Below are 27,956 nucleotides of genomic sequence, written 5' to 3' on the forward strand. Positions count from 1 at the left end.
AGTCTTTTGAGATAATTTAATTGAGAGGAGTACCCCAGTTGTCCTTCAGTCTCAGTAGATCTTCTCCACGTTGTTTGAGGCCTTTCTCTTTTGCGTTTTCCTTGCGGGTCCCATGTGGGAGCTTGATGGACTATGCTGGATGATGGTTTTCTGAGAGTGTGGCCAAGCCATCCCCATTTTCTACTCTTGATTTGAATGTCAAGTGATTCTTGTTCTGCTCTGTTCCAAAGTTCCTCATTTGTGACAAAGTCTTGCCATTTGATGCTAGGAATATACCTAACGTATCTGTTTATGAATGTTTGTAGCTCGTGAGCTGAAGACTTTTCAGTATGCCAGGTCTTGCATCCATACAAGAGCACACTCTTCACATTTGTGTTGAAGATCCGCAGTTTCATCTTCACAGATATTATTTGTCAGCTCCATATGGGATGAGGAGTCTTGAATGCAGCTGTTGCTTTCCCTATCCTGGCACTGATATCCTTGTCTGTTCCTCCATCTCTGCCCATAATACTCTCCAAGTAGGTGAACTGCTCCATGTCTTCCAGATCATCCCCTCCCACTGTAATGGTGGTGTTGTTGGACTGGCTGATCCTCATTGTCTTTGTCTTTCCCTTGTTAATGCTCAGGAAGTTTTGTCTAGCGTTGCAACCTTTCCTTTCACATTTTCATGTTAGTGTGAAAGGAGGGCGACGTGATCAGCAAAATCAATGTCCTCTAGCTGTTTGAAAAGTGTCCAGTGAATGCCCCATTGATGGCCATCTGTTGTGATTCAGTCCATTGTGATCAAGAACAGGAATGGTGACAATAGGCACCCTTGTCACACTCCTGACAGTATGCTGAAGGATTCTGTCAAGACACCGTTGAGAACAACTTGGCATGTCGAGGGTTTGTACATTGAAAAGATCAGGTTAATAATTTTGAATGGGATGTCATAGAGTTGCAGCAGTTTCTACAAAGTGTCTCTATCAATGCTGTCAAAGGTTTTTTCAAAGTTTACAAAGTTTATGTATGGGGGATAACTTCCACTCAAGCAACCGTCCTGTGATCATTCAGAGAGTTGCTATTTGGTCAGTGCAAGATCTCTCACTTCAAAAGCCAGCCTATTCTTCCCTGAGCTGTCTATCAACTTCTGTCTTCAGTCTCTCCAAGGTAATCTTATTGAACACTTTTCCTTGAATAGACAGTTAACATGATGCCCCTCCAGTTCTTGCATTCCTTCAGCTTGCCTTTCTTTGGAAGCTTCATGAGGCAGCCATGTTTCTGGTCTTGTGGGATCTCCTCAGTGTCCTGAATTGTCCCAAATAGACTACCCATCATATTGACTGATGTCTCATTACCAGCCTTGGTTGCTTCTGTAGGGATGTTGTCTAGACCAGGTGCTTTTCCGCTTTTCTGATTTCTTCTTTTGTAGGTCTGCTGCTGTTAATTAGCAGAGGTATACAGTAATCCCTTGAAATGCATGAGTTAAGTGCAACTCAAAATCTCACTCCACCCAGCCCTGGCTCAACTCCCCTACACAGCCCCAGTTCAACCCCCACCTCCACACAGCTCCAGTTCAAACCCCCCTGTGTGGCCCTGGCTCAAACAGCACCCTGCCTGGGTTCAACACCCCTGCCACAGTTCTACAGCCCTGACTCATGCCCTTCCCCTGTGCCTGGCTCACCCTTACCCCTGCACATAGCTCCAGCTCAGTACCCCCCACGTGGCTGCGGCTCACCCACCCACATGCCCAACTCTGGCTCACCTCCACCCCCGCCACCCCCCCTGCAGTCCTAGCCCACCCCAGGCTTAGCCCCCCTGCCCTCAACCACCGCCAGACTCAACTCTCCGCAACTGCTCTCCCCCAACCTCAGGACTTACCTTTCAAAAGGAGCTCCAGGTGCTCCTGCTGCTTCCCCAGCTGCAGAACGTTCATTTGGCCGGGGAAAAAAGCCGCTCCCCACCCCAATATGCAAAATTCTTAATGCCTTGTCACATCATAAACAGGCTGTGTTCTAATAAAAATGCCTGAGATCAAATTATAACAAAAGAAGTTCAGTAGTAAACTCTATCTTCCCAAATGTTGGTTTTGGAAATGGAAAAATCAGCAAAGATGTAAAATATACTCCACTGAAATCTTCTATTAAAAATGGTTATTAATTTGTATTGCTTAAACTGAACCCCTCTGTTTCACTTCATCAGCGATCTTACAGGTGTATAACTGAGGCTGTGTCTGCACCACCCCTCCCTTTCAGAAGGGGTATTACATGACACAGATTGGAACTGTCAAAACAAAAAAGCAGTCCAGTAGCACTTTAAAGACTAGCAAAATAATTTATTAGGTGATGAGCTTTCATGGGACAGAAGTGGGTCTGTCCTACGAAAGCTCATCACCTAATAAATTATTTTGCTAGTCTTTAAAGTGCTACTGGACTGCTTTTCTGTTTTGATAGCCATGTTAGTCTATATTCTATCTCTGTCACTATGCAGATTGGAACTGGTTAATGAGGCACTGATATGAATATTCTGCACCTCATTAACATACTAGCAAACTAGCTGTGTAGATGCAGGTGCTTCAAAATAAACTCCAGACTTCGAAATTCCCTTATTCCCACCATACAGCACAATGCCACCTCTTCCCCTCCCACACCACCACATACAAATCCTTTCAGAAAAAGCTTTCGCCATCAAAGCTGGTATTTTAGTCATTGGCGTTTTCCCACCAAGTGTCTACAATGCCCATTACGTCATAATTTCCTTCATAGTCCATGACTTCATGTTCATCCTGGTTGTTCCCCACATTCCTTGCATTTGTGAACAGGCTTCCCAGATACTTTGCAGACTGTTCTGTTGCTTTTCTTCTGGCCTTTTTGCAGAAATTAGCCTTGTCTCTTCATCTTCATTATTCGAGTCTAGATGCTTATTGGCCAGATTTTTGTCACTGTCTTCCACAGGACTTAGTTTAAAGCTCTCTTTTCAGGTTAGCCAGACAATGCCCAAAGATGCTTGTGACAGGGTGGGACTCACCAAACTAGCACCTCATACTGGCTGTCTTGGGAATTAGCTGTACGTGCCAGTGTGCTTTCTGGTGATTTCTGGCTGCTGGCACTTCTGCTTCAGGTCCTGCATCATGAACAGGGCCACAGCATCCTCTTCATGACACAGCCCTCCAGCTATGGCAAGCTCTGTTCTCTCCCCTTCCAGGGGAACTGCATTCTGCGGTCCAGTCACTACTGTCAGTGGTGACTGCAGCCAACTGGCTGGCCATTTCCTCAATGATGAGTGGGAAACCAAACCCATTCACAACTCTGCGTGAGGCAGTGTGTAGGGATAGAGATGTGGCATGCTATCATCCCTTTCCCAATCTGATGAAAGGGCTATAGGAGTCTACCACATCCATTGGGCTGGAGTCGTCACAACAGAACAAGTTTCAGAGGGGTGGCCATGTTAGTCTGTTTTAGCAAAATCAGAGCAGCATCTTGTTGCATCTTAAAAACTAACATTTATTTGGGCAGAAGCTTTCACGCGCTGGAACTGATTTTGTGGAAACCAGTTTGGGAAGCACAAGCAATGCATAGGGAGCTTGTGGCCCCCCTCCAATGCCATGGGCAAGAAGCAAGCAAGCAGTCGGTGGTGGGGCTAATGGAGGAGGGTGGTGCCTGCAGCAAGTGTGGAGGTCCCATGCCCTGTCAGGGTTCTGTCCCCACTCTGGCACTCCAAGGGCAGGAAGTGGGGGCCCGCAAAATCTTAAAACAATTTGCCTATACATAGCCTTTACTTTAAAACTTCCCAAGGTCACAGGTCCCTGGGACAGTATGCTGCCACCACTCAGGTAAAACAAAAACCCCTTAACCCAGGAAAATACTGGGATTATCTTCCTCTGGGAGCAACCCAAGCTTTTAACCCTCCCTCCAGGGACAGCTCAGGCACAAAAGCTGTAATTTAGTAGCTGACCCCTCAGTCCACGGCACAAATATACACAAACCCTTCTTAAGACACAGATATCAGATCAATTGCTAAAAAACAGTGATTTGTTCACAAAACAAGAGAAAATAAATTATGAGGTTTCATGCAGAGAAAAATCTTTTCCCTGGGATTCAGCTTAAAAGTTACAGAGGGAAGAACATCAAGTCAAAATAACAAAAAGAACGGAGCAGTAAGCAACAAAAAAAGGTAGCAAGCAAACAGCAGTAGCAGTCCAACCAAATTCAAAATAACCATAACCCGATCACATCTAATTATGCATTACATTACATCTCTATGGCTGATCTTGAGATGATCAGGGTATTTGAGCTACATTCCAATCTTCTGGGAGACATCCTCTTCCCCTGTCTTCTCTCTACCTTCCCAGCAGACCAAGCCCCGTAAATTGCAATTGTTATTTGTTCAAAATAGTCACTCCACTCACATGGGCTCAAGTTACCTCAGGAAGAGATTAACCCCTTCCCTGCTCATTCATGACACAAAAACACACACCCACACACCCACACACACACTCATTGGCAATGGTGGAGCAGCAGCTCAACTCATTGAGCTCCTCCAACCATGCATTTGGGCGAGGGACAGGACTGCCCCTTACTAACTAGAGAGAGGTGGCAGGAGGAGCAAAGTTAACTGGGGCCATTGTTCCACTTGCCCCACTGCTGCTGCCAGGGGAGGCAGGTTAACTCCTTATGCTGATACTGGTGTGGAGGGAAGAGGAAGAGGCAGGTTGACTCCTGCTGCTGGCACTGGCCTCCACCCATGCTAGTCCTCCAAGTTGCAGTGCTCAAGGGAAGGGACAGAAGTGGGGGTTGGGTGGATCAAAGGCAGGAAAGCAACAGGGTCTGAACTGGGCCTGGGAGTAGCTAGATCATCACAAAAAGTAATTTTTCCTCTTTTGGTATTTGTACTTTCTCATCAACTGTTGGGACTGGGCTGCCCCCCGACCCCATTTAATTGGCTTTGTTAGCACTGATCCTCTGCATAGTAATGTAACACACCCCTCTTTGTATGTGTATAGATCCCTGCCAAACTGAAGTTCCCACTTCATGCATCTGATGAAGTGGGTTCCAGATCACAAAAGCTTATGCTCCTCCCAACAGCTATGCAGCAACTCCATGATTTCTGGAAGCATGCCAAGCCACCCTGCATAGCTCTTCAGTGCCTTATTTGGCAACTCAGGGTTTGTCCTGGGCTCTGGATATGGTTGAAAGTCACTTTGAAACTGTGACCCATAGGACATGCACATCCTCTGATATGTGGAGTTGCCCAGCATTTCATTTTAAATAAAAGCTCAGTTCTCTTATTGTTTAGTAAAACATGGAGTATTATTGCCAGTATTTTGCAAAACACCAATACCCTGCCCAGTGTTTTGTTTTATAAAAAAAAAAAAAAAATGGAGAGAGATGTCAGTACTCACCCTCCTCCCCAGCTGGAGCTGGAGATCTTACAGCCCCACAGCTGGGAGCCAGCTAGGGCACAGAGCCCTGCCGGCATCCCCAGCCATGGGATCCCTGGCTGGGACACTATGAAAAAGGCTCCTTTGCATATCACACATATTGGTGAAAAAAAAAAACCACTGCCTCTGCCACATATATATGACTGCATAGCCGCGCTAATCATCTCTCATGCACAAAGTGCTTGCTCTGGCTATCGTGAAGCTAATGGGAGCATTTCAGTTACTTCAGTAGAAGTGGGCTATTGCCCCAGAGCTCAATCCTAAGATTCAGTCAAAACTTTGAGTGAAACCTACTCAGAGAATTTAAGGTACAAACATAGCTGTGGGTTAGCAGCAGGAGCTCCTTTTGCCTGGTTATCTCTTTGTATGTAAATGTGAAGATGTTACACATCTTTGCCTCATATGGATGGATGAGACAAATATCCTTAAGCCAATATGTTTTGTAGTAACTTACAGCACATCCTCTGTTGTTAGCTATTTGAAATCCTTAGGGGCTGAGGACCTGCATGAGTGAGGTTATGTTTCTCAGAAATAGAGTTAAGCTGGCCCCATGTCATGGAGTTGGCAAGGTATGCTCTATTTTGATAAATTTCATACAGCCTTGTTCTTGATCACTTACAGCTCTCCTCTCAGCTGCTTCTCTGGGTGGAGCACTTTAAAACTTGCAAATGTTTCCCTGTCTCCATGGCTACGTCTACACGTGCACGCTACATCGAAATAGCTTATTTCAATGTAGCAACATCGAAATAGGCTATTTCAATGAATAACGTCTACACGTCCTCCAGGGCTGGCAACGTCGACGTTCAGCTTTGACATAGGGCAGCACCACATCGAAATAGGCGCTGCAAGGGAACGTCTACACACCAAAGTAGCACACATCGAAATAAGGGTGCCAGGAACAGCTGCAGACAAGGTCACAGGGCGGACTCAACAGCAAGCCGCTCCCTTAAAGGGCCCCTCCCAGACACAGTTGCACTAAACAACACAAGATCCACAGAGCCGACAACTGGTTGCAGACCCTGTGCATGCAGCATGGATCCCCAGCTGCAGCAGCAGCAGCCAGAAGCCCTGGGCTAAGGGCTGCTGCACACGGTGACCATAGATCCCTGCAGGGGCTGGAGAGAGAGCGTCTCTCAACCCCTCAGCTGATGGCCACCATGGAGGACCCCGCAATTTCGATGTTGCGGGACACGCAACGACTACACGTTCCCTACTTCGACGTTGATTGTCGAAGTAGGGCGCTATTCCCATCCCCTCATGGGGTTAGCAACTTCGACTTCTCGCCGCCTAACGTCGATGTTAACATCGAAATAGCGCCCAACACGTGTAGCCGTGACGGGCGCTATTTCGAAGTTAGTGCCGCTACTTCGAAGTGTAGTCACGGCTATAGTCAATAAAGAGGGCAGGGTTTTGTTCACATAACCCTCACTGTCCTGTGCACAAACACAGGAAACTAGGGACTAGAATCCCAGTTTGTCATATCCAAAAATAAAGGTCTCTCCTACTTGAGCTAAAGAAGAGTGCCTCTAGCTAGCCCTGTTTGTAGGATACAGATTCTGTATGGACCAGTGACAATAGCACAGTATCATTCCTAAACACAAAAACAGCCCATTACAATAAAATTTCAGCCTAAATTTCCAGACATAAAGGGCTAAAGTGCTCACCCATTTAGTGTCACATGGTCCCTTTTATGTTCAGTCAAATTCCAGCAGTGAATTGCCCCTAAATCAAAACCTGTTCTTTTTTTGAGATCAAAGTTCTGTTTTTTCTCATCTGAAGCGATAGAAGTGAAAATCTATATTGAAAACCCATTTGGTTCTTATCTAATAACAACATCATCTTGCTCACAGTTCCAGTGTCAGAACAACTGTGGTTTGTTTTCCTTTGCTTTGTGGTTCTGTTACCTACCTGTACACAAGATCATGCCCCTATGAAAGAGATAAGTGTTTATAACCATACCTAGAAATTTACTTTGTAGCCGATTTGCTGATTCTTGGCAGCTCATTTGTAGGAATCCTATTATCACTAGGATACATGTATATAGTTAGATTTATTTGTAGACATTATCACAATCCCCTATTGCATTCCCTGGTTTTGAACAAATAGTCAATAAAGAGGGCAGTGTTTTGTTCACATTACCCTCAATAAATTGGTTTAACTATGATACAAATCTCATAATTCGCCTCTTGAATCCCAGTGGTTATCAGACAAATCCAAGGCTTAGCTGTAAGCCTTCAAATATACCTCTGCTGCCAGTCTGAGGTAATGTCGTAGGTCTGCAGTCCTTCAACTTATTGGCGTTTTCAGTTGCTATGGTTTCAAAGATTTCACTGAAATTAAACTTTTTACGTATGTCAATATGGCTAATGAGCTTTTACAAATAACTCCACCGTTGCCAGCTCTGAGCGGGGATTACCCCATGCCAGGAGCTGACCCAAGGCCAATTATTAAGGATTCTCCACCCCATCATTCTGAACAGTCATTTCTCTCCCAAGAAGCCTCTTTTCTCAACAGCTGCAGCATGCTCAGAATACACCAATGCTGCTGGAAAGACGAACTTGCCTGGGGTGCTGATACAGCTAATCGAATAAATGGCTCCACCCTCCCCACCACTAAACCTTAGCACATAATTTTTGTGGGCTCTCTGAGCTCGGCTAGTGGAGACATAAAGAAATCCTCTGTCATCTCCAGATCTGAGTCTCTACTTTATCAAGCTGCTAACAGCCGGCTTCCCTATATTGTCTTGCTTTTAATTATATGAGTGATTGCATAGCAGGCAGATGTGTTTGTAAACTAATAGCTTTAATGATGTGATGAGATTAAAAATGAAGCCTAATTAGCTCAGTATATTTAACCCTTGGAATGCTTCCAACTTTGCCTATGGCTATGCCACGCTAATCATACAGGTTAATCACTTTCACTGCTGTAGCACAGAGTGCTCCCACTTCACGGGAGACATCATTTTCTCAGTATGGTAGGCAAGTAGTAAGTGCCTTCTGGAAGCAGCCTTTCTCGTAATAATGAAATTGCATGATGTGTGATGGTGTTTGTGAGTATAGGTTGAACCTCTCTAATTTGGAACTTTCTCCTCCAGCAACGTCCGTAATCAGGCATGATTTTAGTCAGCTGGGTGACCACTTATCGTGTGTGTGGCCAAGTTTCCCGTGCTCCCATAAAGTTTGTTTCCAGCCACCAGTCCTGGCTCTCAATGTTCTGTGCTGTTATTTAGCTGTAATTTACCCCTAAATGTCTTCTAAGAGCAGTGGAGGTGTTGGTAATGCTGCTAGACAATATTGTCCTTCTGTGGTCCAACAAATTCTCTTATCTGGCACCAGTCAGGTCCCGAGGGTGCCAGATTAGAGAGGCTCAACCAGTATATGAGTATTTGTAGTAACCCAGAACAAGGACAGAAGAAGTTATTTTTTAAAAGGACTCTCCGCATATCGCTAAGATCCAGATCAGTGCCCTTGTCATTCTTAGATGAGTCCTGTTACTACAGTTCCCTGAATGGTGAGGCTGGCTTCAGAAAAAAGAGGTGATACAGTGGTGGTCTGTCTGTCTATCAACACTATGCTTAAGAACATACATAAGAACATAAGAATGGCCATACTGGGTCAGACCAAAGGTCCATCAAGCCCAGCATCCCATCTGCCGACGGTGGCCAATGCCAGGCGCCCCAGAGAAGGAGAACAGAAGACAAGTGATTTATCTCCTGCCATCCATCTCCTGCCCTTGTTATGAAGGCTAGGGCACCATACTTTATCCCTGGCTAATAGCCATTTATGGACCTGACCTGCAAAAATTTATCAAGCTCTTTTTTAAACCCTAATAGAGTCCTGGCCTTCACAGCCGCCTCGGGCAAGGAGTTCCACAGGTTGACTGTGCGCTGTGTGAAGAAAAATTTCCTTTTATTAGTTTTGAACCCACTACCCATCAATTTCATTTGGTGTCCCCTAGTTCTTGTATTATGGGAAAAGGTAAATAATTTTTCTATATTCACTTTCTCCACACCATTCATGATTTTATATACCTCTATCATATCGCCCCTCAATCGCCTCTTTTCCAAACTGAAAAGTCCCAGTCTCTCTAGCCTCTCCCCATATGGGACCCTTTCCAAGCCCCTAATCATCTTAGTCGCCCTTTTCTGAACCTTTTCTAATGCCAATATATCTTTTTTGAGGTGAGGAGACCACATCTGCACGCAGTACTCGAGTACTATTAAATGCTATTTAAGTATTGCATAGTGTCCGTCTTCTTCAATTGGCATTGGCTTGAACTTCCAGTGGCATGTCACATAGATTTGACACATTTGGGTTCAATATTTGAGATCCATTGACCGATAATGTTGTTCCAAAAAAACAGCCTATGTTGGGGCTTTGCACCAGACTCTGAGAGAAGCTTGGTGTATGGCAAGTGAAACCCTGAAGTTTGGGTTTTCACTCACAAAATAATGGAAAAGCAAATTTTCTTCCATGGTTTGGTTTATACTTTTTGAAGATTCAATGTAAGTGCTATGATTAAGTGAAGAATTGAAGGTGATCATCTAAATATTGGTTCCTGCAAACCTACGCTATGGTCCCACTCCCACTGACGTGGAGGGGAGTTTTGCCACTAACTTCACTGAAAGCAGATATAACACTACTCTGAACTCTTCGATTTCATCACACTTCTCCTAATTATAACCCCTTTTACCTCTCCATCCCATGATTAAAAGTATAGAATTATCCTTCCCTTCTACTTTTTGTTTATGATTATTACAATCTTTCCTTGTATGTCATCCCTAAACCATTTTTATACTCAGATGTCCTGGTGCTTGGTTTAACCATGTTCCTACATAGATACCTGAAAACCTCTTTTCTTATCTGTAGATCTCAAATCACTATTTAAAGCATTATCTCCATTTTACAGACAGGGAGAATGAGGCAGTGATAGGGCATATGATTGCCCAATGCCATACAGCAAGTTAGTGCATAAATGGGAGTGGAAGCCAGGTGTGCTAAGTCTCTGTCTTGAATGCTAACCAGTAACCTCCTGATTTTTAAAGATCTAAGGTTAAATTTTCAAAAGTGCTAAAGAGACAAAGGATCTTATTTCCCTTATTGTAAAGAGATTTAGGTATGTCAGTGCCACTGAAAGTCAATGGTACCTGGGCGTGCAAGGGCCAGATTTTTTTTAAAGTATTTAGGTGCCTGAAGCTGGAGACAGGCACCTAGTGGGATTTTCGAAACTGACTAGCCACCTATTTCCCATTGAAATCAAGTCCCTCCTTGACTCCAACCTGTCTATATCATTGGGCCTAAATGCCTTCAAAACTCTGACCCTTACACACTTTTGAAAGTTTGACCCGTTTACTGTGCTTAGTAGAGCAGATAGACTATATGATATTTTTACAACCCCTCCCCCCAACTTTTGCAATAGTTTTCTGATAATAGAAACATAGGACAGGAAGGGACTTCAAGAAGTTATCTAGTCCAGTGCCTGCACTCATGCCAGGACTAAATATTATCTAACCTGCTCTTAGAAATCTCCAGTGAGGGAGATGCCACAACCTCCTGGGGCAATTTATTCCATTGCTTAACCACCATGATATTTAGGAACTTTTTCTTAATGTCTTACCTAAGCCTCCCCTGCTGCCATTTAAGCCCATTTATTCTTGTCCTATATTCAGAGGTTAAAAAGAACAGTTTTTCTCCATCCCCATTATAACAACCTTTATGTACTTTAATGTGGTATCCAGCAATGAATGCTGTATTCCATACGTAATCACACCAGAGTCACACAGCGACAAGGAAAATTAATTTAATTCCTCAGAAGATAAAGTAATAATACATGAAGTTAGTGGTCTTCAGCCCGTACTTTGCAGATGCCCGGGGGTCTACAGACTATATCTAAGGTTGTTGCTACCACAGAACAGTGATTTTCAATCTGTAATCTATAGACCCCTGGGGCTACATAGATGTAAGTCTAAGATTTCTAAAGGGATCAGCAGCTCCATTCAAAACTTTTTAGAGGTCCGCAAATTTAAAAAACTAGAAAACCACTGCACTAAGTGCTACTTACTCCCTTGAAGTCAATGGAGAGATGCTGATTTACATCAGATGCAGATCTAGACCTTTTTGTCAAAATAGCTTTGACAAAAGTCATCAGTTATCTCATACTACGTGAATTCCCTGAGATATTGAGAACAGTGATATCCTGGAACTCAAACCTAAACAGTGCATAAGGGTGAAATCCTGGATTAATTGAAGCTAATGGCAAAACTCCTGTTAACTTCATTGGGACCAGGATTTCATATGAAGGTTGTTTGCATAAATTATTGTAAAGATTTCAGTTTGTCATGCTGTCAGGAATGGCTCTCCACCAGGAATGCCTGCCTCAGGGCAGACTGTCAAACACAAGGCAGACACCCCAAACTGGTGGTATGTTCTAGAATGAGATTTCACACACCCAGTGATAAATGCCACATCTATACCAAGGCAAAGTGGCTTATATACCAGGCAGTGGTTATTCTAATGGTACTGTACACATGTGAAACCTAGACAACATACAAGCGTCATTTGAAGGCACTTAAACAATATCATCAATGCTGCCTCAGGAGAATCCTAAATATCTCTTGGAAGGGTAGGCACACGAACACTAGTGTCCTGGAAGAGTCAGACCTGACCAGCATTGAAACCATTATCATTCTTCATCAACTTCATTGGACTGATTACGTGGTTCAGATGTCTCATTAGTGCCTCCCGAAACAGATTCTGTTTTCGGAGTTGAAGGAAGCATGGAGGAGCATTGGGGGTCAGAGGAAGCAATATAAGGACATGATGAAGGCACACAGGAAAAAGTGTGGCATCAGTGTCGACACTTGGGAGAACTTTGCCCAGGACCATCTCCATTAGAAGGCAGTAATCTCTGAGGGGGTGGCACAATTGGAGAGGTCCTGCTGCAGTGCAGATGAGGAGAGGTGGTGAAGAAGAAAAGAGTGCCAAAAACTGCCCTGCACCTCTTCAACAGCTACCAACAACTGCCCTCTTTTACTAAGACCTGTGGTTCCAAAAGTGGGCTGATCAGCCATCAACGGCCTCACAAATAGGAGGCTGACATGCCTTACCAAGTGACCGCTGAGAGAGAACAAATATGAATTCCTGGGTCACTGTAGCAGTCTTACCAAGAAGTCCTCTTCAGCTCACCAGTCTGTCTTGCCACTGAGGCAAGATGGACTTCATGAAAAATGGTCACTTATACCAAAAATCACAAAATAGTCAGTTTGCTTCCAATCCCAAGGGACTAATCACTTACCCTAGGTCAAATGATGCCCCAGATCTTATGCTAAAGACAAAGCTTCTATCCAATACTGTAACAAACTATTTACAGTTAGGAAAAGGAAATAAGGCTGTGGCCACACTTGGCCAAACTTCGAAATGGCCATACAAATGGCCATTTCAAAGATTACCTATGAGGTGCAGAAATGAATATTCAGTGCCTCGTTAGCATTAGGACGCTTCCAGCCGCGGCACTTTGAAAGTGCTGCTTTCGAACGCATGCAACTCAGCGCAGCTATACGAGGGTCCTTTTTGAAAGGACCCCGCACCTTTTGAAATCCCTTTATTCCTCTCACCAGAGGGGAATAAGGAGATTTCAAAAGGTTCGGGTCCTTTCGAAAAGGATCCCCATGTAGCTGCGTTGAGGCGTGCATGTTCAAAAGTGGCGCTTTTGAAGCGCCACGGTCAGAAGCATCCTAATGCTAGTGAAGCACTGAATATTCAATTCAGCGCCTCATTAGTAATCTTCGAAATGGCCATGCGAATGACCATCTCGAAGTTTTGGCCAAGTGTGGCCACAGCCTAAGAGTTATTTATGGGTTAAACCAAGCAGAGCTTTTGTCTATATCCTGAGAGTGACAGCGCTGTAGTGATATGTCGGTTCAAAGTGTCTTTCAGGGGTAACTCAGAGATAACTGCAGGGGATCTCTCACTTCAGTTTAGAGTCTCTGGCTGTCTGTGAGTTCAAACAGCAAAGAGATGAAGAATTTTTCCTCATGTCCATATTTATAGCTTCAACTCACAGACACCAAACTGACACCAATAGTCCCTTCTTCCCGGTGTGGGAAAAGGAGAGGAATGTTCTGAACGAAGTCTTTGATCCTGGATCTCACACAATAGCTCATTTGCATTTAATGAACATGATTTAACATCTTCTTGCTAGAGGCCATCATTTGCATTACTCAAGGTTTTTTTTCCCTGTTTGATGACTTACATAGTGGAGGTTTGCAATGCAAATGCTTGCTATCACTTTATAAAATGAAGTATAGCTGAGTGAGAAGAGTACATGCAGCATCCTACAAGTATTTCATAAAACACTAAATGCAGTCTTATCAATTTAACATCTTTTATTTATTTGTAATGCTAACACAGAGTTATTTATTTAGTTATGGTCAGTGGGCATGTTACCTTGAAATGAGCTGGCATCTGGACTGCAAGCATCCCACAGTCAATATAAACTGAACATTGATAGGAGGCACACAGTATATCTGCAGCTGAAGGAAAGACTGTGTCTAAATCTAAGTGCCTAAAACATTAGAGAAACTTTACTAAAATAATGGTGTCACAGAGATATTTTTAAAAACCTAGGGTAAAGGATAAGATAGCTTGTATCTTATAATGTTGAAGTTTGTACCATACTTCACCTGTGGTCAATATAAGCTAGGGTCACCTGGTGCAGAAATGTGATAAGGTCCCTCATTTTTCTACCTCCTCAGACAGCATCACACTGGTCACAAATATGGGTGAGCAAAACCACTTTGGTGTAGTTTTCTGTTGAGAGCTGGTGAAAATCAGATGAATGTGGGATGTAATTCAGGGCAAATTGAATGAGGCCTTCATGACGCATTGGTAAAGAATCTTTAGAAAATCATCCCAAAATACTTTCCAGTATGTATTTATGTTTTCTCATCTCCATGAAGCTTCAGTGGCTTCTAGCAGTTATCCCTAATATTTAGCCTCTACAGCCTTGCTTCTGCTCTTACTTCCATCCATGTAACTCTAGGAATTAATGTAATAGAGTTACAATGGTGTAAAACCAGTGTGAGAGGAGAATTGGACCTTACCATTTTGTTTAGAGGGTTCACCTTAAAAATGTCATCGTTTTCACTTTGGTAATGCCGGGTACATAATTCGTAAAGCTGTTATATTTGATCTACTACTAACGAAAAAATGTATTTGTTCTACGACTGATTGGAAAATGACTCTGACATTTTAGTTTATGAAACCGTCAGGTTTCCTTGTTTTTTGTTTTGGTTTTTTTTAAGTCCTCTGAGTAGGTAGGTGTACTTTGTTGTACAAAGTGGCTGCTCGACAGACAAGCCACTGCTTAAAAGGGTATAAGATGCTAGAGAGTAGAATAAAGAGGCAGAACCTTAAAATACACTATTGCTTCAGGGAAGTATCATGTAGTTACCTATTCTAACAACTGTCTTTCCTTACAGCCACAATATTCTGCTCTACGAAGATGGCCATGCTGTTGTTGCTGATTTTGGAGGTGCGTTTTTGGTGATTTAATCAGAAAAAATGTCAGCAAGTTCTCAAAAACTGGGGCTCTGTTTTTGCTGATGAATCAGAAAGTTAATGAGGCTGCACTTTGCTTCATTATTTCTCTGAAAAAGATTCTGGAGAGTAGATTTGAGCCATTGCTGTTGTGTCCTGCTGTGTTCGGCAGGGTTCTGTCTTGTACTCGCTCTTATTAAAGCTGTGTAGAGGGCTGTGTGGAGAGCTAGAGAGGGGCAAGGCTACAGTCCATGTGCAATCTATAGAACTTTCAGAATGCCAATGAACCCCTGCTTCACAGATCTCATTTAAGTCAACCTGTGCAGCTGAACACCTAATCCAGGGTCTAACTGAGACTGATGCATGGATGAGGTTCAAAGAGCCAACTCTCAGTCCAGATAAGAATGCAGTCATGGCAGTAGGATGAAGGAAATAGCTGTGGGAAATGGCAAGGGCTTTGTTTGTCCTTTTAATTCAGGATGGCTGGGTCTACACTACACAATTTTGTTGACAGAAGTTACTGTCAGGACATTATTTCCTGACAGAACTTCTGTTGACAGAACGTGTCCACACTGAATAGAGGCTCCCCTGTCAATGCCCTCGGTCGACAGAGAGCAGCCAAACTGCCCAGCCCTCTCTTGACAGACCAGCTAACTGGAAGCTCTGCAAACAGGGCTGTTTGGTGAACTGGAAGCCCTCTCCGTCAACAGAGAGCCCCCTGGAGCATCTATGCTATTTTTTTGTTGATGCAATCTGTCAACAGAGGCATTTATGCATTGTATAGGAGTGACTTAACTCTCCCAAGAAAACTGCTGCGTTCTATGATCAGTTTCTTGACAGAACGCATTTGTATTGTGAACACTCTGAGTTTTGTTGACAAAACTCTGTAGTGTAGCCACAGCCGATGAGTTCCCATCATTTGTTACTAGAGTTCCCAGTCCAGGAGTAATGTTGGAGCCATGCTGCTATCACACAATCCTAAAGCATCAGGGACCAGGATAGCTTTTGGTCATCTTCATCCAGGCCCACTGAGAGTGGGGATAAAAATGTCATGTTCCCCAAGGCCTGGCATTTTAGTGGAGCCTGGAGCTCCATCTGCATTGCTGCTACTATGGCTGCTGCAGATGCCAGAGCTCCTGGCCCCTTCGAAGTGCTATGCCAGCTCTACTCCACTGCTCTGCTTGGCTCTGAGTGAGTGGGGGAATCACCAGTGCTGTGGTCCTGGCCGCCCTAAGGCCTTAGGCCACACCCCTTTCTGCCTTTGGCCCCGCCCCTTCTGAGGCATACACCTGAGCCCCCCGTCCCACCTTGCCCAGGGCCCACAATAGCTGTTGACCCTACTGTCTTCCTCTGAAGAGAAGATTGTGACTCTTCCTTTCAGCCGTAGAATTTTGGATATGTCTATACTATAAAATTAGCCACTCATGAGAGCTAGTCTCAGAGGTCAGGTCAGCTGACATAAGCTATCAAGGCTCATGCTATGGGGATAAAAATAGCAGTGAAGATGTTCTTACTCAGTCTGGATCCTAGTCTCTCAGATCTACCACCTGTTGATCCACACTGCCATTTTCAGTCACATAGCATGAGCCCACAAGCCCAGATCAGTTGACTGGGGTCTGAGGCTCACTGCCCCAATGTGATGGGTTTTTTTTTCCAGTGTAATCATACCCTTTGTCATGACAAATTTTGACCAGACTTCTTAATTATTGAGGCTGATTCAAAGTACAATGGCTGATTAATTAAGTACATTTTCTGTCTGGAGCACAGGTCTCAAGTCACTGCCTGTTGGTGTCTGGGTGGAGTTATGGAGTTGGTTTTCATCTCTAAAGCTCTACGTTCCCTGGGGCCTGCCTATCTGAGATACCAACTCTGTCACTGTGCCATATCAGCACAGTTTTGATGAGCAGGCGTACGTGAGCATGATTTTTAAAGAGAGAGAGAATGGTGATGCTGACAGAACATGTGCAAGGGGCTCTTAATTTTGAAACAGTCCAAATTAGAAGCAGACACTTTGCAAGTCCCACCTACTTTCCCAGGCTATTGGAGAACAAGGGGTGCACTCTAGTCAGGTAGTTGTAGAGGTGGCCAAGTGAATATTTTTCTTATTGCTGGTTATATTCTGCGTAGTGAAGCTGCTGGCTGTGTTTTTGTTTGTACAACATGCAGTCCGGTGGCACCTTAGAGACCAACAAATTTATTAGGTCATGAATTTCATGGATTAGTGTCTAAAGTGCCACAAGGCTGTTCACTGTTTTTAAAGTTACAGACTGACACAGTTATTCCTCTGAGTCTTGTTTGTACAGGTAGGAATGTATTTTTAACATGTCTTATAAGTACCTACATTTCTGGATAAGCACTTATTTATATCTATATAAATGCATAAATATTTAATCTATTGCCTCTGCCAAAGTCATGTAAGAGCTAATTAAACTAAATTTAACAGAGAGGCCTGTAGCTGGTATATCACCAGCCAGCTGAAAGGCAGTGTGATATTAAATCAGAGTGCCACTCTTCTGTGCCTTTTAATTTTAGTATAGGGCTTTGGTGATGTTTGTTTTAAATCTAAATGAAGTTAGACACACCAGTATAGTTAACCCCAAATTTAAAACTCTAAGATGGAACCTTAGCTGGTATAAATCACCATGAGATCCGGTGGAGATTATGCCAATTTATAGCAGCTGAAGCTCTGGCTCACTGATGTAGGAAGCTCCTTTTCATTGGGAATACCTTTATGTGTCCATGTTGAATAGTGGGATATTATATTTCCTCTTAATTTTACAAAACTCTTATTATACAGAAGTGCTGGGTTTCCGGCAAGATTTCTGTAAAATAAGGTTGGTTTATTTATTTATTTGTTTATTTTAAAAGCTTTTCCTTTTTTGTCTCAGAATCTAGATTTCTGCAGTCCCTGGATGAAGACAACATGACAAAACAACCTGGGGTTTGCTTCTTGTTCTGTTCCATTTACTTAGTATAATATTTATGTGCAAACTCAGCCTAGGAGAATGTAATGAGATTAGATGTTTTTGCTGGAATGGATGTTGTTGTACTGTGACAGTGTAATACTTTGTAACTTTTGAATGCTAATTTTTCTTAGGCTGTGTCTAGACTAGCCTCCAGCTTCGAAGGGGGCATGGTAATTAGGGTATTGGGAGATTGCTAATGAAGTTCTGCGCTGCATATGCAGCACGTCATTAGGCTAATTCTCCCCCATGCAACTTCAAAGTGTGAAACTTCAAAGTGCCAGCTTGTGTGTACCCGTGGGTCAGCTGTGGGGACTTCGAGGTGCCCACACTATTTCAAAGTCCCTTGAGTAGCAAAGGGACTTCGAAGTAGCTCAGGCACTTGAAAGTACCCGCAGCTACACGCAAGATGGCACTTTGAAGTTTCATACTTCGAAGTTGCTGCAGGAAGAATAAGCCTAATGAAGTGCTGCATATGCACCACAGCACTTCATTAATAATCTCCCAACTTCCTAATTACCATGCCCCCTTCGAAGTTGGGGGCTAGTCTAGACACAGCCTTAGGGCTTGTCTACACTAGCTCCCTACTTCAAAGGGAGGATGGTAAGCAGGGTGTTGGGAGTTTATTAATGAAGTGCTGCGGTGCATATGCAGCACTTCATTAAGCAAATTACCACCCGCGGCAACTCCGAAGTGTTAAACTTCAAAGTGCCGGCTTGCATGTAGCCCCGGCTCATCCGCTGGTACTTCAAAATGCCCAGGGTACTCTGAAGGCCCTTTACTCTTCAAAATTCTGGGGAGTAACGGGACTTCGGAGTAGCCCAGGCACTTTGAAGTACTGATGGGTGAGCCAAAGCTATACACAAGCTGGCATTTCAAAGTTTAACACTTTGGAGTTGCCACGGGGACGAATTTGCTTAATACAGTGCTGCATATGCAGTGCAGCACTTCATTAATAAACTCCCAACACCCTACTTACCATGCTCCCTTCGAAGTAGGGAGGTAGTGTAGACACAGCCTTACTGTTTAGTATCAGCCCTTATAATTAATAACAGAGATTATTGGACTCACGGTTGGGGTCCCTATTGTGGGTATTATTGATTATTGGATACTAAATTGTGTGTGGATTATTGGATACTCACAATTGGCCTCCCTATTGTGTACTCAAAAAACAGTGTTGTTATATGGTTCTTATTTTAGCAATATCACTTAGGCACAACATTCAAATCATTCCACATACATGGCTCTCGGATAGTCAAAATTTCTGATAGGGAAACTATTATCCAGTGTGGATTTTCTTTTCTGACTTTCTTTCTCAGAGCAGCTATTGAAAATAGATTGCAAATAAATTGCTCATACAGGCTCCACTATTCAAAAGACACCACCCAAAAGCTTGAACATGCACTTTATAATGTTTAGCCCATACCCTTCCCTCCTGTGAGAAAAAGGTAACAATACATTCATTCCGCATTGCAGCAGCATCATCTATTACTCTGGAATAGAGTAGACTACAGTGTTAGAAATAGCATCATCCTCTAAACAAGCAGCAATGCAAACCAAACAAGGAGACATGATGGCTGTCAGTACAGGCTCGGTAGCTACTGGATGCAGTATGATGATTCACTAAGAAACATTCTTTAACATCTTGGTCTTTTAAGAACTGTGCAGGAAATTCCCTTTGGAATAGGGGATCAAAGCAAGACCCACCACTCCTCATGAGCCCAATGGGTGGTAGTTTGTTTGTGAAGCAGCCACATAGATGGATTCCTGCAGAATGAGATGATGGCCCAGGAGAGAAGTAGAAAGATTTATGTATACATAGATATAAATATTCTGCACAGTTGTCATTACTTGTTGAACCTCTCTAATCCAGCACCCTCGAGACCTGACTGGTGCCAGACAAGAGAATTTGACAACCCACAGGAGGTCATTTATTGTCTGGCAGCATTACCAACACTTCCACTGCTTACTGGTCTCTTAGAAGATATTTAGGGGCAAATTACAGCTAAATAACAGCACAGAACACTGAAAGCCAGGACTAGTGGCTGTAAACAAACTTTATGGGACCACAGGAAGCTTGGCCACACTCATAAGGAGTTGTCTAGCTAACTAAAAGCATGCCAGATTACAGATGTTGCCGGATGAGAGAGTTCCCGATGAGAGAAATTCAACCTGTACCATTATTCCAGCTCCTAAACTGGAGTGATAGTGAAAGTGAGTTAGACATGCTAAAGCTCTGTACCCTAGTCTCAAACTGGAAGCATGGATTTCATCTCCTGCTCCACTCTCAACCCTACTCTTCACTCACTTAAAGCCTGACTATATTAGCTTTATGTGAGTGAAATGAATTCCATCCTAATGCTGAAGACACAGTATAATATATGGTGATTTACCACATGAATTTTGTGTGGTACTATGACTGTGTGTCATTAGATTTACCTGTTAGCTTGTGAGGGAAGGGAGGCAAAATAGAGGAACGATATGTTCTTCTGCAAAGGAGCAAAGCATTCTGTTAACGTATGATGGATGGATTTTTTATGCACAGAACCTGCGCTGGATGGCCCCTGAGGTATTCACTCAGTGCACTCGATACACTATAAAAGCAGATGTTTTCAGCTATGCTTTGTGTCTCTGGGAGCTGTTAACAGGTGAAATTCCATTTGCTCACCTCAAACCAGGTAAGAGCCTCGTTAAACTAACATGAACCTTACTTACATCTCTGAACTGTAATAAAGTAGCTGCATTTCATAGTGTAGTACCCAGAGGCACTGAGACCTCATACTAGGGTGAGTGAAGTCTCTGCTCTACAGCCTTGGTTAAGAGCCAGCTGGCCTTTAGCTCATATGGTAGAGCACAGGGCTTTAGCCCCAATGATTGCAGGTTGAATCCCTGGTTCCTGCAACACAGGTCTGTCAGGGTTACAATAGCATTAACCCTTATTCTACTAGTATTCATACTGTGTGGTAGTCACCAGAAAGTCAGCTTTGCTAAGGAACCAGGAAACACAGGAAACTGAGTGTGCTTCCAGATTTGGGTGAAACCTTGAGAAATGTGAGAATATCACTCCTGAAACTGTGAACTGAAGTACTGGGGACTTGTTCTTGTAGTTGGAAAAGGAAGGAGAGGGTGGTAGTTAGGACAAGAGCCGTGATCCTCACAAGGCTTATTAGACAGGAATTTCAAATAGTTTTCTTACCAGGTGGAAGAAGACAGGTCTGGGTATGAAATTTTGTGTGGGAAAGGTAGTATTTGTTTGTACAATTTTGAATTCTTTACTCAGTAATATATATCAACAATTACAAGCAATTCTCCCTCTCTTGCTTTAATCCTGAAGGTGTACCATCATTGTACCAGATCAATTAATTTGTAAAATAAATAACTCAAATGCTAAATGAAAAGTCATTCATGACTTTCTGAATCAATGTCATCCCCATGTTATTAAAACAAGTACTAATTAAATGTATTATGTGATATTAACATAAGCAACATGTTAACAAATGATATTCCAAATAGTAACTGAAACTTCAACTTTGGAAATAGTTTCCTGTTAGCTCTCTGACCTGTGAAATGCCTGCTTAGCCATTGCTATCATAAAAGTGTTTAGGTATGGATCGTCCAGGTTTCTGATACCCTTGAAGTTAGATGTAAATTAATTAATTTTTTAGCTATGTCTACATGTGCCCTTCCCTTTCAGAAGGGGCATGTAAATGAAACGGGTTCAAAAATACTAGTGAGGCACTAATATGAATATTCAACACCTCGTTTGCATAATGGCAGCCACACGGAACATCGAAAGTGCTGCTCTTGAATTGCAAACTAACCATGTAGACAGAGTTCCTTCAAAAGGAAACCCTGATTTCAAAAGCACTCTTTTTTCAATCTATACAGCTAATTTCTAATTCGAAAGCAGCACTTCCGATGCTCCAGGTGACCACCATTATGCAAGTGAGGCACCAAATATTCATATCAGTGCCTCATTAGCATTTTGACCCACTTTTTTTATATGTCCCTTCCAAAAGGGAGGGGCATAAGTAGACGTAACTTTTGCAAAATGATGTAGCTCATCTCTTATTCCTGTGGACCAAATATTTTTCCATTCAAATTTGACTAATAAGTTATTTTTAAAGCAATTGGGTAACTAATTTTCTTTTTTACATATATATTTTATTTAATTCTTCGGTATTAGATTTAATTGGAAGTACCAAACACCACGTGACAGCTTGTCTTGGAACCAAAAGCAGGAACTGCCGGAGCTCATCTAAGTATACCTGTTCTCACACGATTTCCAGTCTGATTTTCAGAACACAGAGTTTCAGATAAATTTAGGTTAGCACCTCAAGGTTCACCCATCAGTAGTTTTCATCAGTCTATGTTTCCATCTCTTGACTTCAACTTGGCCATATTAAGTAGTTGATGGTACTCCACAGGAATTCAGTTTCTCAGCAGTATCCTAGCAACTGTTGCATCTCAGAAGTCTTGCTTCCAGAAATGCTAAGGAATGGATGTTTACTCTATTGCTATCCACCCTGACTGATTGTCAATAGTTGCGCAAAGACATCCTCCATTCTGCTACTCGCATGAGCTCTTCTGTCTCGTTTTCCATGTACCACTGTTCTGGTTTCTCTCACTCATTTACTTCATCTTCCACCAAACACTTTTTCTACCACAAGCTCTATACATGGTGGCCACACAGTACTCAATGAGGACACTATTCCACAGACAGAGGCCTTGAAGGAGCATTTTGACCATTGAGTGTCATATGTGTTGCTGTAGCATGCTCAGCTGGGCACTGTTTGTTTGTACTGTGCTGCAAACATAATTATTGGTGCATGTGCTGAAAAGTAACACATTTTAAATCACTTCTTAAAGTAGCACTTGGTACTATGACTGAAGTGATGTTGCTGAACGGTAATACAAAAAGTCCACAAAAGCGTTTGGGAAAGGTGTGGAGAGGGGAGAGGAGAGAGAGAGTGGGGGTCTGAGTGTGTTGATCCAGACCAGCTTGACTGTCTCAAGTGTGCGTGCAGCCTGCTGTGCCTGCCTGCCTGCCACTGCAGTCCTAGTGCCATGGAGAACAAAATTCCACATTAATGTTTTCATTCCATGCATGTTATCCTTAATGCAGATTTCATAGGGCCCTGTATATGTGTGGCTTATGTTGGGTTTAGTCTCCTGTGAGGAGGAGTGCATTAAATACTACAGCACCCCAGGAGATCCATGGAATGGGGTGGGGAGGGAGAGAGGGAGAGCAGGTCCTTGTGATTCTCTCCATGTGCCTCCTTCCAGTGATTTCTCCCCACAGACCCATACTCACTGCCTCCTCTTCTCCCAGATCACGAAGATCTTCCCTCCTCCTCTATACTACAGGCACGAGGGTGTTTGCTGCATGCTCAGCTTGGCAGTGCCTTCCTGGGGCTTTGGAAGGGCAAGGATGTGTGTCAGTGTTCCTAGCTTCAGGGAGTGGAGTTCAAAACAGTGAGTACAACAGTCACAGTGAGCAAAGTGGGATACCTCCTGTAGGCCACTTAGTAGGATGTAAGCAATGGTGTTCCCACACGACACTGCATCAGTCTAATGTGGAAAAAAAACAAGCCCATCTCTTTCTCATCGAGGAGGTTTCACTAGGCTGGTGTAGCAGGAGGGTGAAATCAGCAAGAGGAACATTGTGGGGTGTGCACCTTCACTGGTTTGTCCAACAAACTCTAATCTAGGGCTGCTGCTGCTCCACTGCACAAAGATGAATTTCAGCTCTAGTACTAAGCTTAAGAAGTGAGGAGGGTTGTGGGGGGAGGCATTCTGAACTGAACTGGCATTCATTGGAGACGTGGGGAGGATTCCTTGCTAAGTGAATTAACCCAAACAATAATGCTTCCTTTGATTTTTTCGTGTGTCTCTTTGTCCTCCAGCAGGCCTGTTGTGGTAGCCACACATAAATGCTCCCAGTGTAGAAAGGATGTGGATGCTTTGGAGAGAATCCAGCAGAGGTCAGCCAAACTGATTAGGGGGCTGGAGCACATGACCTACAAGGAGAAGCTGAGGGATTTGGGCTGATTTAGTTTGCAGAAGAGAAGAGAAGAATTAGGGGTGATCTGATAGCAGCCTTCGACTTCCTGAAGGGGTGGGGGTTAAAGAGGGTGGAGAAGGACTGTTCTCAGTATGCGTTCTGACAGATGGCAGAACAAGGAGTAATTGTCTCATGTTACAGTGGGTGAGGTCTAGGTGATGGAATCTCCATCCCTAGAGGTTTTTAAGTCCTGGCTTCACAAAGTGCTGGCTGGGATGTTTTAGTTGGGGTTGCTCCTGCTTTAGTCAGAGGGCTGGACTCAATGACCTCCTGAGGTCTCCTCCAGCCCTAGGATTCTATGATTCTATATTTCCCTATTCTAAGCAGGAATCCTTTGATTACTGTTTAATTAGGCTTTCTTGTCCTGATCATCAGCCATTCATTCAACTTCCTTCCCTAACAGAGGATACTTAACTTTTCATGGCCTTATTTCTGATGCATTTATAGCTATACTTATTGATCCCAGAGTATGGCACTATTTTTGGTGCCTGATGGAGAAAGCTTCCCCGTTCCCTTTCCTCTGAAATCTTATTAAATCCAGATTCTTTTCCCCTTTGCTCTTTGCACAATTGTGCTACTTTACAGTCCTTTGGAGGTCTCCACACTGTTCAAAAAGTCCACTTCTCTTATACAGGTGGTGTAGCTGCCATTGACCTCAATAACAAGGGGCATTCCAATTCACTGTATAGTCCTGAGTTTCTAAACTGTGTTAGCTATATATATATATGAACACAGTTGTCTGATATTTGATTCAATGCTGCTTCAGTTTCTAGTATGACACACCATTGTCATCCCAAATTCGAAACCCAAATTTGCTTCCTCCATTCTATCTTTCTACCACAGCTGTTTAATTGAAGATCCAGAGTATGCCATCTGAAACATAGCACCACTGCCCTGTAGGTCAGATCTTCATCTCCTTCTGCATGACAGGGCCATGCTTGCCATTTATCCCATTTCATTCTGTGTTAACCATTTGTCTGCTCTGTGAGATACCAGATGTGAGAAAAAACACTACACTTGTTGTACCAGGCATGTCGTCAGTCTTCTACTGCATGGAAGCTGGAGCACAATACAGCACTAAAATAGTATAGAGAAGTAAACCTTGCCGCTCAGCAGCTATCTGGGTGATGGAAGCATTTCAAGTAGATGGATGAGCAGAAGGAAGGATGAAAGAAAGGGGAACATGAAGCCTGTGTTTCTGAAAGGGGTCACAATTTAATCTTTTCTTTCTCGTATTTTTTTAATCTTCTTCTTTCTTTTCTTTTTTTCTTTCTTTCTTGGAACCCCACAGTGAACTTCCACAGTGTTCTACTCCCATTAAAGTCAATGAGCACTTTAAAGTCTCATCTATCCATCACTGTTATCTTTAAATAACACTAAGTTTGGGGGATTCCTTTTTTCAAAACATCAACTAATTAATGCTCCCATTTGCTCTGTTGGAACTTTTATTGTCCCTAGGTTCAGGACTGCAGAGAGACTTGCCAGGCTTCTGGGCAAGGTAGAGCAGGGGGCCTTCAGGAAGAAGGGATGGGGATGGAGTTAGCCTCCCCCAGCTAGCCACTGGGAATGCCCAGAATGCACTGCACAGAGGTCCAATGTCAATTTAAAGGCCCAGGGCTCCAGCTGCTGCTGGTGCCACAGTAGCAACAGTGATGGTCAGGAGCTCCAGGCCCTTTAAATCACCAGGCCCCAGTGAAGCCACCCCTTCCTCCTGTGGGCTCCCCAGTCTCATCCCCTGCAGCCTCAGCAGCCCTACCCAAGTTGTAGTTGGGGCCACTAAGGCAGACAAAGAAAGAATTTGCAAAAGTCCACTGAGCAAGTCAGTGTCAGATTCAGGAGTAGTACTCAGTAGCTCCTGGCTTGTAGCCTCTGCTCCAAGACTCCTTTGTTTCTCAGAAGTGTATAATGTGCTGAAATAAGAAATCTGTCTGTGAATTCAATGGTGTACATTTCATTTAGAGCCATATCTTCCAAACCTATTGTGGGGAGGGAGCATCGCTAATAGTCTTTGTACAAATCCCACCCTCTCCCTAAGTTCAGGTAATGAGCATTTGATTTAAAACAGAAAGCCCATATTTGTCACTGACTATACATTTTAAGCTGATGAGAGTTCTGTTTTCTTTTTAAATGTTTTATGTATGCTGTGTGTGGAGCTCTGTAACTTTACTTATATATTCTTAACTTTCCTTCTGTCTGATGTTGACCTTTGTACAGGCACAGAAGCATGGGAAACCATTCAGGCTAAGCACATGGGAATAATTAGATGTTGAAAAGAACACCTAACTATAAAACTTAGCACATGTAGAATCTGTACATCACCCTTTGAAATGGATGTTGTCTTTGCAGTAATAGCACCTCTGTACCCCTTATTGAATCAAATATTGTATCCAGTTCAGTACAGGGTCGCTGTACACAGAATTAGATATCCATTTTTCAGTTTGCAGAAACAGTCTTATGGCTATTGAATCAAAATCGCTACTTATTTTATCAAAAGGAGCATCCGTTGAATCAAACAGAATCCCCAATGAAATCATGTCAGTATTAAATCAAATGTGTTTTGTGAAATAGCGTATCATGTAATTGTATCCAGGCCCACCAATGGGAGGGGAGAAGTGGGAAATGCTCCTGAGCCTGGTGTTTCCAAGGGGCCCAGAGATCCAGCCACTGATGGTGCAACTTTGGCAGTGGGGACAGACAGAGCTCCAGGCCCCTTTGAATTGCCACAACAGCGCTACTGTGCATGGCCATCAGGGAGAGCAGGACCTAGCACTATGGTCCAGACATGGTTGAAGGCCAAATGCCCTAGGCCCCACCCCTTCCACCTTTGGCCCTGCTCCTTCCAGGGCATGGAGCCAGACCTCCGTCCCACTTTGCTCTGGGCCTGCAGTGCCATTCAAAACTGCTGATTCTATTGTACCAAAGATGCTGTATGTTCTGTGGCCAGTAAAGAAAATCTACTGGATGTCAACCATGCCAGTTCCCAAAGCAGAGGAGTCAATACAGAACCAAAATCCTTACATGGAGAAGTTACTAGAAAATGCACTCATTACTAATATTTAACAAGCACTAAAGTGATGTCTGCACTAATGACTTTACAATCTAAAGCTCAGTCTATACTACAGTTGCAGTTGAACTAAGGGTTCTGGTTGCAACTCTTTGTCCCTTTACCAATAAGATTTAAGTCTAGTCTACCTTACCTGTTAAAACCATGTTTGTAACCAGGTTAGGAGATCACTGAGTTATATAATCAGATTCCCAAACATGGTTGCATTTGTATCATAGATAACCAAAAAGGCCAAATACCTAATAGTGTACTAAGGTCAATAGGATTGTGTCCAGGAGAAACAAGCAGGAGTTTTGGCTGCAGATCTTATGGTTGAGTAAGAGGGGTTTGATAAATGGCATGTTTGGTCTGTCATTATCTTTCTGGACAGATACAAAGGTGAAAATCTGGTATATTAAAAAGAAGAAAAGAACGTCTAGAAACTCAAGAAAAGATTTAGATCTTATGTCAATCTGAACAATGCAGTAGTGTTTATCAGTTATATGAGGACTTTGTTGGGTACTTAAAGATCAGATATCAGGATGAATTGCACTTAACAAATAATCTGAATCTGAAAGATTAAACCATTGAAAGCATTGGAGTAGCATCTCTTTGAACTCTTGAGTGTTCTGCTGCCATAAAAAGTCAGTTTGTTCTTTGAGGTTGGATTGTGTGGGCATAGAATGTCACTATCTAACAGCTACTGGGCTTTTTATCTTAATTATTTAATCAATGTTATCCATATAGCACCAAACCATGTTCATCTCTCTAATGAACTGGAGTGGGAAACAACAGTATCAGAATTGGGTGTCAGCTAAAACACCAAGGTGAGATCTTGACCTCTATTGAAGTCAAAGGAGTTTTGTCATTGGCTTCATTGGAATCAGGATTTCACCCCAGCATTGGGAAAGGCCAGGTCCAGGTCCACATC

At 43.2% G+C, this 27,956-nt stretch overlaps 1 protein-coding gene across 4 annotated transcripts in view; it reads left to right on the forward strand.

Annotated features, from left to right (window-relative positions):
- Positions 1-27,956, forward strand: part of TNNI3K (TNNI3 interacting kinase) — a 167,986-nt gene that overhangs the window by 90,679 nt on the left and 49,351 nt on the right. For 2 of the 4 annotated variants that reach the window (XM_075002559.1, XM_075002557.1), the window contains exons 18-21: positions 14,898-14,950; positions 17,844-17,896; positions 20,464-20,596; positions 23,286-23,393. In XM_075002559.1, the coding sequence (XP_074858660.1) occupies positions 14,898-14,950; positions 17,844-17,896; positions 20,464-20,596; positions 23,286-23,393 (347 nt within the window). The remainder of the gene's footprint in view (positions 1-14,897; positions 14,951-17,843; positions 17,897-20,463; positions 20,597-23,285; positions 23,394-27,956) is intronic. The other 2 variants (XM_075002560.1, XM_075002558.1) reach the window with 1 other exon arrangement.

This window comes from Carettochelys insculpta, chromosome 9 (genome assembly GCF_033958435.1).
Source record: "Carettochelys insculpta isolate YL-2023 chromosome 9, ASM3395843v1, whole genome shotgun sequence".
Taxonomy (NCBI): Eukaryota; Metazoa; Chordata; order Testudines; family Carettochelyidae; genus Carettochelys; species Carettochelys insculpta.